Below are 8,630 nucleotides of genomic sequence, written 5' to 3'. Positions count from 1 at the left end.
TCCCAGCCACGTGACGCCGGAGAAGCAGGAGGGGGCGTGGGCGGGCGCTTCAGTATCCCGCTTAGGAATCGTCACAAAACTGAGCCAGGCAGCGCTGCCCAGCCACAAGACCAGCTGCAGTGCCATCGTGCCGCGCTCATCCACCTTCTCCCTCCGCGTTCACCGAAGGACAGGTCGGCGCCGGGCGCTTCAGCCTCTCCTAGACTCCAGGTGCCTGCTCCGTCGTCCCTCCGACGCCCTCCAGCTTCCAGCACAGCCTCTCTGTACCTCCCGGGACTCCAATTCTCCACCAAAGCCCTGCGCAGAAACACCGGCCAACAAACTGTCAGCCTGGAACCTCCGAACCGCCTTCCGGCCCCCCGAAGCGGGCGGCTGGCCTTCTCTGGTTTCCTTGATCTTTCAGCAGCCCCCCACCTCCCCGTGAGAAAAGTCGGAAGCTTTCCTGCGGCTGCTCGGGGAAGACCTGCTTCCTAAAAGGCTTTACCGAACTCTAGAAAAGTCCAGTCTGAGTCGAGAGGGTATGTGCGGCGGGAACCCGGGGAAGGGCTGAAATTCAGTTCCATAGCGGGACTTGCTCCTGAATAAATGTGCTTAGCACTGGGACAAGGATGGCATACAAGAGTGGCCGGAAGGTGGAGGTGATCTGTTTGTCCTAGGTTATACATTTCAGATTATTGGTACAGGAGATTTTCGAGGGGGAGGGGGGGCTTAAAGTTACGATTTTCCGCTTAGTCAGAGGCTGAGTGAGCGACCGTGTTGTGATTTTACACACACTTACTTGGCAGAAGGTTCCGGTGAAATGAATGGTAAATGTGTGTAGAATCGGAGTGCTAGTCCTGGGGAGGGGGGACAGGGAGCTGCGGGCGGGAGAGTGATTCAGACCAGCTGTGGGGTGACAGAACATTTTGCTAGCCGTGTTTTGCCCAGCGGGGTCACAGATCTGCTGAGGAGGACCAGTTGCGACGGAGTTTGGAGGGGCACGCTGAGCAGGCGTTCGGAAACGTCTGTGGTTTATCGCCTCGACTTTAAGGCTTGGGATGCCACTTTCAAACGCCGTAGACATCCATGGGAGCTTGGCGGTGATGTCCTGTGAACCCTCGGACGACTTTGTCGCTTTTGAACACAACTAATGGCTCTGTCGTGAGGCTGGGGCAACTCTCGGGAGGAAGAGGTCCTTAGGATCTGGGCGGGTGGTCCTTCTAGACGGTGCAGCCGGAGCGGTGGGTGAATATGTGCCATGCCTCGTCCGGGCAAGAGTTCCTACAGTGACCAGAAGCCGCCTTACTCGTACATCTCGCTGACGGCAATGGCCATCCAGCACTCGGCCGAGAAGATGCTCCCCTTGAGCGACATCTACAAGTTCATCATGGAGCGCTTCCCTTACTACCGCGAGCACACGCAGCGCTGGCAAAACTCGCTGCGCCACAACCTCTCCTTCAACGACTGCTTCATCAAAATCCCGCGGCGGCCGGACCAGCCGGGCAAAGGCAGCTTCTGGGCGCTGCACCCGGACTGCGGGGACATGTTCGAGAACGGCAGCTTCCTCCGGCGCAGAAAGCGCTTCAAGGTGCCGCGGCCGGAGCCCCACATGCCGGCCGCGGGCAAGAGCGGACCGGTGCTGCACCCGCACCTCAGCCACTACTTCCACCCTCACCACCAGCCCCCTCCGGCTCCGCAGCCGCCCGCGCCAGGCAAGGCGCACCCGGACTCCGCTGTGGCTGCCGCCGCCGCCGCCGCCGCCGCCGTGGGAAGGCTGCCCCAGTTCCAACCCTACAGCCCCGCGCCCGGGTTCAAGCACCCCTTCGCCATCGAGAACCTGATCGGCCGAGACTACAAGGGCGTGATTCAGAGCGGCGGGCTGCCCTTGGCCTCGGTGATGCACCACCTGGGCTACCCGGTGGCCAGCCAGCAGATCAGCACCATGGTCAGCTCCGTCTGGCCCCACGTGGGCGTCATGGAGCCGGTGGGTGGCGTGTCCCTCTCCCCAGGCGAGTACGGACCCTTCGGCATGCCCATGAAGGCCATCTGCCACCCCTCCGCCCAGACTCTGCCTGCCATTCCCGTGCCCATCAAGCCCACCCCGGCTCTCCCCCCGGCACCCGCCATCCCTGCCCTGGCAGTCAACCCGGCGGCACAGCAGCAGCTCTGCCCACCCCCTTCGCCCAGCTCGTCCTCTTCCCTCCTGGAACAGACGCCACCAAACTCTTCCGATGGCAAAGGCTCCTTACATTCTGCCTTGGTACATTCCTAGGAAAAGGACTCCGAGAAAAGAGGGGCATTGGTTTTTCCTCTCCTCCCTTGGGATACAAATGTATTAAGAGCAAAGTATGGAGGAGTGTGTGGGGAGGGGGGCGTAATTTATTTTAACTCTTCTAAATTCCATATTTCAATTGTTGTACAATCAGATTGTTGACAGCCAGGCTGAGTCAAGAGCTTCTGTATTAACCGTTAATCATCACAAGCACAAGGTAAATATTTTAGTTGTACCAGTCATATTCTGTTTACAGACTTTAAATGGTGTACCAATAGGCCAGAGATCCTCAAGCTCTATTCCCAAAACTGCAGTCCTTAACATCCTGGTATCAAATTAACAGAGACAAGAAAAAGGATATAAGCTATCACCCCTTTGGAAGTAAGTTCCCTCCAATGAATGAATTTACTCCAGACTAAAAATGCCTATAGCTAGTTGACAAATTGCCATCCTAAGCTAATGTGGCCTCTGCACTTGACATCTGTAAAACTATTCCCAATTAAGTATGCTTTAGAATGAAGGGCAATTGGAAAAAGAATAGACGGCATTTCTTTTTCAAAATCTCATACTCCAGGGAGTCTTTTAGGGTGGCTATGTACGGGTGCAATCTTCAACCATTATATCAATGTCAATTTTGCCATTGATTTCAGTAAGCCCTATGAAATGCATATGGATATCTTGCACTAGCACTCCTTTTTATTTTCAAAGTAGTGTTTAAGTTATATAGAACCTTTGCCTGGTCAGCCCAACACTGACTACTAAGAATGACAACAGACAAGTTGAAATGTATATAACCAAGAAAGAGCCTAATCAGAACAAAGTCAGGGTGGCATAAAATTAAAGTCCAGCAGATTAGCCTGGAACTGGGCATTCTTGTTATGGTTTTGTAAACTAAACTTTGGGAAATATGACATAGCAAAATAATACACCGAAATTTCCCACCATAATACAAATTATGGGAAGGTAAAACTACACATTCCCTGACTCAAATGGCACAGGCTAACCTAGGCTGCTTCCACACATGTTGGATAATGCGCTTTCAGTGCTCTTTGGTGATCATTTGGAACTGGGTTTTCATGTGTGAAACACAAAATCCACTTCTAAAGGATAACTAAAGTGACTGAAAGTGCATTATTCAACATGTGTGGAAACAGCCCTAATCTCAAAAGATCTCAGAAGCTATGCAGAGACCATGCTGGTTAGTACTTGGATGGGAGACCACCAAGGAAATCCAGGGCTTCTACACAGAGGCAGGCATAAAGGCAAACCATCTCTGTTCATCTCTTGCTTTGAAAACCCCATGAGGTTGCCAAAATTTGGCTAAGACTTGATGGCACTTTACACACAAGGCTACATATGTACTTCATATGTTTGTTCTGATAGCCTTCTCAGGCTTACACTGTACCTCAGCTTCTGCAACCTTTTCTGAAAAGGTGGCCAAAGTTATTAGTATTGACAAACCAAGCAAAAAGGAGTAAACTGTGTATTAAGAGAGAGAAATGAGCAGGCACTGAGAAAGTGGTGTTTTTTGTTTAACTGGAGAGCTATTTTATCTTGTCATTTGAATGTAAAGAGACATTGAGGTGAAACATTTTTCACAGAGCTCTGTAGTGAGGCCTATGCATTTGATGTAATGCTGTTGCGTAAATGTGCAAGACCAGTCTCATCTGTTCTGAACCCATTTTTTTGAAGTCCTTGTTCTTGTGGGTAAAGCTTATCACTACAACTTTGTTGTCCCTACTTGCTCATCTAGATTCTTTCTACCAGTGGCTTAGGTGTGTATTTATTCCCTTGAGTTTGGAAACAAAATGCTGAAAGATGGGAAGCATCACAGAAAGTTTTATTTTTTAAAAAATACATATGAGCACTTTACATAGAACAAATGTCTGTGAGAGAAGGAAGTTATCAAGCCAACATGTCTAGATGTTGCCATTGGAGCGTTGCTTTTGGTTGAATTTCTGGCTCGTGCATCACTGGTGCAGCTTTCTGTTTGCCCAACTGCATATCATCATTTTTATTAAAAATGATTTGTTGGCTTGTTTGTGCTGTTGAAGATGTTTAGGGTCTTTTATTCCTGAAGAAATTTGTGGTTATCATAATAGAAGTGTGTGCATTAGAAATTTTCCAACAGAGCACTTCGAAAGGTAGGTTCTCTTGAACTGAAGTGTAACCGACCAACAAGTTGCCAACTTTGATCAAAGTACTTTATTTTAATTTGTTGATTACAATAAAATCTTCAGAAGTTGGGTGGCAGATCAGGCCATCAGTTTGATATTTGTGAGGGGAAGTCTATATCTTTATGTGTCACTTTTATTATTTTTTTTACATTACAATACTAAACATACTCCTTGAAATCATTTGTTTCAATGGTGCTGATGTCTCAGTTACTGTGTTTGGTATTGAGGTTTCAGCTAGTTCCAGAGTTTCTTGTTTATTTAAACTTTGCTTAATACCTTGACTACTTATATGTATTGGCACATTCTATTAAAGGGATAAAATTCTATCTCCTTTATTTCTGAAGGTATAAGTTGGAAGAATATATGCATAAAGACTAACCCTGTTTCTGTGATTTGCCTGAAATAAATAATCTCCATTTCAGGACACGGCTTTGCTGAAACTGGTGTGGGTTTGTCATTGGAGAAACTTGATGTATTTGGAAATTTGTTCAGGCCCAATGGTAACTATTTGGAACTCTTCATTGTTCCTGGCTAAAAACTCAAGCTATAGACCAAAAGCTATAGTCCAATCAAGAAGTAAGGTCCATCATTCTCAGTGGGATTGATGCCTGGTGAAGTGTTCTGGTGAAGATAGGAGATTATTGTTAGTTTTTATATCATCTTTGTCTAACTACACAACAGGTCTAGGACTATACCCATAAACTGCTCAGAATTAACTTATGTTGCAATCACTGGACCTTACCTCAGTAAATATCTGTGAGAATAGGAAAATAGTAGAAGAATCGAGCGCCAGATACATGTATGTAAGCCTCATTAACTGCCTTTGGAAAATTTTGGCTTTCCACCCCTACATACTGTTTTATAGTAAATTACAAATACTTTCATGACTTGTATTCCCCACAAAGGTGTGCCAAGGACTGAAACAGCCAAAGAGCAAATGCATTCTGCTTTCCCTGCCTCTGCTAATGACTTGTTGACAGACTGCTGGTCAGCCCATTGTTGAGAAAGCAGGAGAGCAAAAATCCATGCCATTGCCATATAGCCAGAACGTAGCCAAGCAAGCAAGTAACACACATCTTTAAAACTGAGCAGAAACACAGGTACATATTGAGTGAGTGAGAGAGAGAGAGGCAGAGACAGAGCTATAGAGATAGTATTTGGATATCCGTTAAGAAATGAAAGTATTTTTAACCGAGTAAATAGGGTCAGTTCCAAGAAGGAAGTCATACTTGTATTGTTTATACCTTTCATGTAATTATATCTGCTGATCAGCATAATTAATGTTTCGATGATAAAAATGATGTATTAGTTATTCTTCACAGACCCTTTAAACTGTATTAAACTAAAAAGAGTCCAATCATATCGAATAGTTTGCTTTAGGATGAATCAAGTGTGCTTTGATGTAAGCCTATTTCATAGGCCTCCACCAAGTTTGGGGTATTTGGACAGGGGGCAAGGGGAAATTGTTTTCAATCCTTCCTTAATGTTTAGCAAGATTGATTTTTTACAGGTACTTGGTTCAATGAGTTTCAATGTAATCCTAAAGAGAATTATATACCCTTCTAAGCTAACTGACGTCTTAGAAGGATGCAACTCTGCTTAGGACTGAGATGTTTGTATCCTGATAGAAAAGTAATTTAATAATCATATTTAACACAGAGCTAGCTTTCGCTGTATGAATAACAGCTTATTTTATGGTATTACATTTTATAATTTCACAGATATGTTAATTGTTAATTTTATTCATTAGAAGAATAAGGAAAGTGGAAGGGAAATGCCTTTGAACTTCTTGCAGGGTAACTGTTGGAGTTGATGGAAAGAGGCAGCGGCCACGGGAAAGCGCCGCAGAACTCGAGGGCTTGCAGCCGCTCGCCGGGGGGGGGGGGGGTTGGGAAGCAAAGGGGAGGGACGGAGGGAGGCCGGGCAGAATAAGACGGGCCGGGCAGAGCTTCCCCTTCTGCCGGATGACGCGGGTTTGCCCAGAGAGCGAACGTGCCCGTAGCACAGCCATGGCGTGGCCGTGCGGCGTTTGCAGCATGGGGGGCCTCAGGCCTGGCCGAGTCTCTGGACAAGGAGCGGTGGAAAGCGCAGGGGCAACGCGCGGCTGAGCGTGGCAGGATGGCTAACCGGCAAGTCGCCCCGCTCTCCTTGGCGCTAACTTGGCGCCCGTTCCAAGCGGGATGGAGCCCGGGGCGCCGCAGAGGCCACCCAGAGAGCCAGGGCCCCCTTCTCCCGACGCCTTCTGCAGGCTGACCGCGAGCGACGGCAGTCGGCAACCCGCTGGCTGGGCCCGATCTTGCTTGCCACCCAGGCTTCCCTCTGAGTCCCGGGACCCGGCAGGCAGCTGAAGGGCGCCCGGAAGGCCGCGGCCTAAGCGCGATCCCTCCACCCAAGGCAATGCTTTGTCCCCTGCAGACGGCTGGCTGCGAGCCCAAGAAACAGGACTCGAGATGGGCTGGGAGAACGGCGCTCGGAGGCTTCTGGCACCCACCAAGTCTCAGCCACCCCCCCCCCCCCCCAGGCACACAATCTGAACTAGGATCGGAGCACTCAGCAGTCCGCCTTGGCACTGGAGCTGCCTGGCTTGGCGGGCCTCGTCTCCCCTCCCTGCTGCCGGCGGTCCCCAGGCGAGCTGCCTTATCCCCCCTAATCCCTCGCCGCTCGGGAACTGTGCCTGGAGGTGGCAGGCGAGGGCGCAGCCAGGCCGGCTCCACAGAAAGCTGCTGCCTGCCACGCTATCAGCCGCTGCCCCCCCCCCCCCAGCAGGCAGGAACCCCAGGCACCTGGCAGGAGCCCCCATCGGGGGAGGGAAGGGCTCTGCGCTCGAACTTCACGGGGATTTCCTTGAGGCCCGCAGGAAGGGCATAAAGAGAGAGGTCTACCTATACCTATACCTATACCTATACCTATACCTATACCTATACCTATACCTATACCTATACATCCAGAGCCCTTGCCTGGCGTGGGGGGCGGGGGCGGCAGGAGAGGACGCGGCGCTAATTGCCGAGCCCAGGGGCACCGCCTGGCTGCCAGCTCCTCGGTGGCGGTGGCGGCAGCCAATATTTGGAGAAGGTGTAATTTGCTCAGCCCTGAAATCCGAACCGGCCGCGGCGGCTGCCAGCGCCATTAGCCTGCAGCAGACGGGGGCTGCGGCGTAATTGCCTCGCGGATCTCCAGCGGCAGAGCGCGCAGAGCGGCCCCTTCCCTTCTCGAGAGCCAGGCGCACGTCGGGGAGAACTCGCCCGCTCGCCTGCAGCCCCGGCCTCGGCAAAGAAGGCGCTTAGCCGCGGGGGGAGAGGGGGGAACCCTCGACGGGCAGCCTCAGCAGTCGCCGTCAGGACTACCAGGGCGGGCTAAGGGCACAAGCTCCTTGTGGGCAATACTGGCCGCCAACTCGTAGCCCAACATCTCGGTATATTTACAGGTCTGAGGAAGTAAGATCAAGCAATGCAGGGAGGATTTTCATTCGTCCACAGGGATTGCACAACTAGTTCGGGTTAAGGGAAGCCCCTAGTTTAGGACTGGATTTTGACCGTTATTGGGTCACGTATGGTGTGGAGTCCTGTACACGAAAACATTATTTGTTTGACAGCCTCGTTTATTACTCGGCATAGATCTACAATGTCAGCCCGATGGTGACCAAAGACACATGACCGCGTTGCGGTTTTAAAAAATTTTTTTTGAAGTGCTTGCATACTGGTTTCATATTTTCCCAAATCTTTCATTTTTACTTCCTCGATTTCTTTAGGAAATTTAAACAAATCCACACAAGTAATGAGATTCAGTGAGGTGGGGGTCTCTCTATGTGCGGATGGAAGAGCTGGAAGATCGCAGCGAGCTCCAAGCTCCTTTCCCCCCCCCCGCCCCCCAAGGGCTAAGGCTCGGCACAATTGCAGCCCTTTCAGCTTTGGCAGCTGTGAAATGTTGAAGAAAGGTTTGCCACAGAAAGACGCCGCAGCTGGTGTGCTAACGTGTTCGTTCTCTTTTATGTCAAGGTTTGCGAATCTTGCCCCGCAACGGAGCCGAACCCGATCTCTAATTTGAATTAATGCAACTGTTTAATATGTATTTAGCGCTCTAGAGGCTGCACACGAACATAGCTGATTCCGTCCAGGGAATTTATGCACCCCAGATTCCACATTTTAACTAGCAGTCAGCTATGTATTGTCGAAGGCTTTCACGGCCGGAGAACGATGGTTGTT

At 50.0% G+C, this 8,630-nt stretch overlaps 1 protein-coding gene across 1 annotated transcript; it reads left to right on the top strand.

Moving 5' to 3' along the window:
- The first annotated feature begins 1,237 nt into the window (after window positions 1-1,237).
- On the top strand, window positions 1,238-2,251 carry FOXB2 (forkhead box B2). The gene has a single exon (XM_054987337.1). It carries the CDS (start codon window positions 1,238-1,240, stop codon window positions 2,249-2,251), a length of 1,014 nt encoding a protein of 337 aa, XP_054843312.1.
- Window positions 2,252-8,630: the final 6,379 nt, after the last annotated feature.

Source organism: Eublepharis macularius, chromosome 8 (genome assembly GCF_028583425.1).
Source record: "Eublepharis macularius isolate TG4126 chromosome 8, MPM_Emac_v1.0, whole genome shotgun sequence".
Classification (NCBI taxonomy): Eukaryota; Metazoa; Chordata; class Lepidosauria; order Squamata; family Eublepharidae; genus Eublepharis; species Eublepharis macularius.
This window is presented reverse-complemented; position numbering and strand designations above follow the sequence as displayed.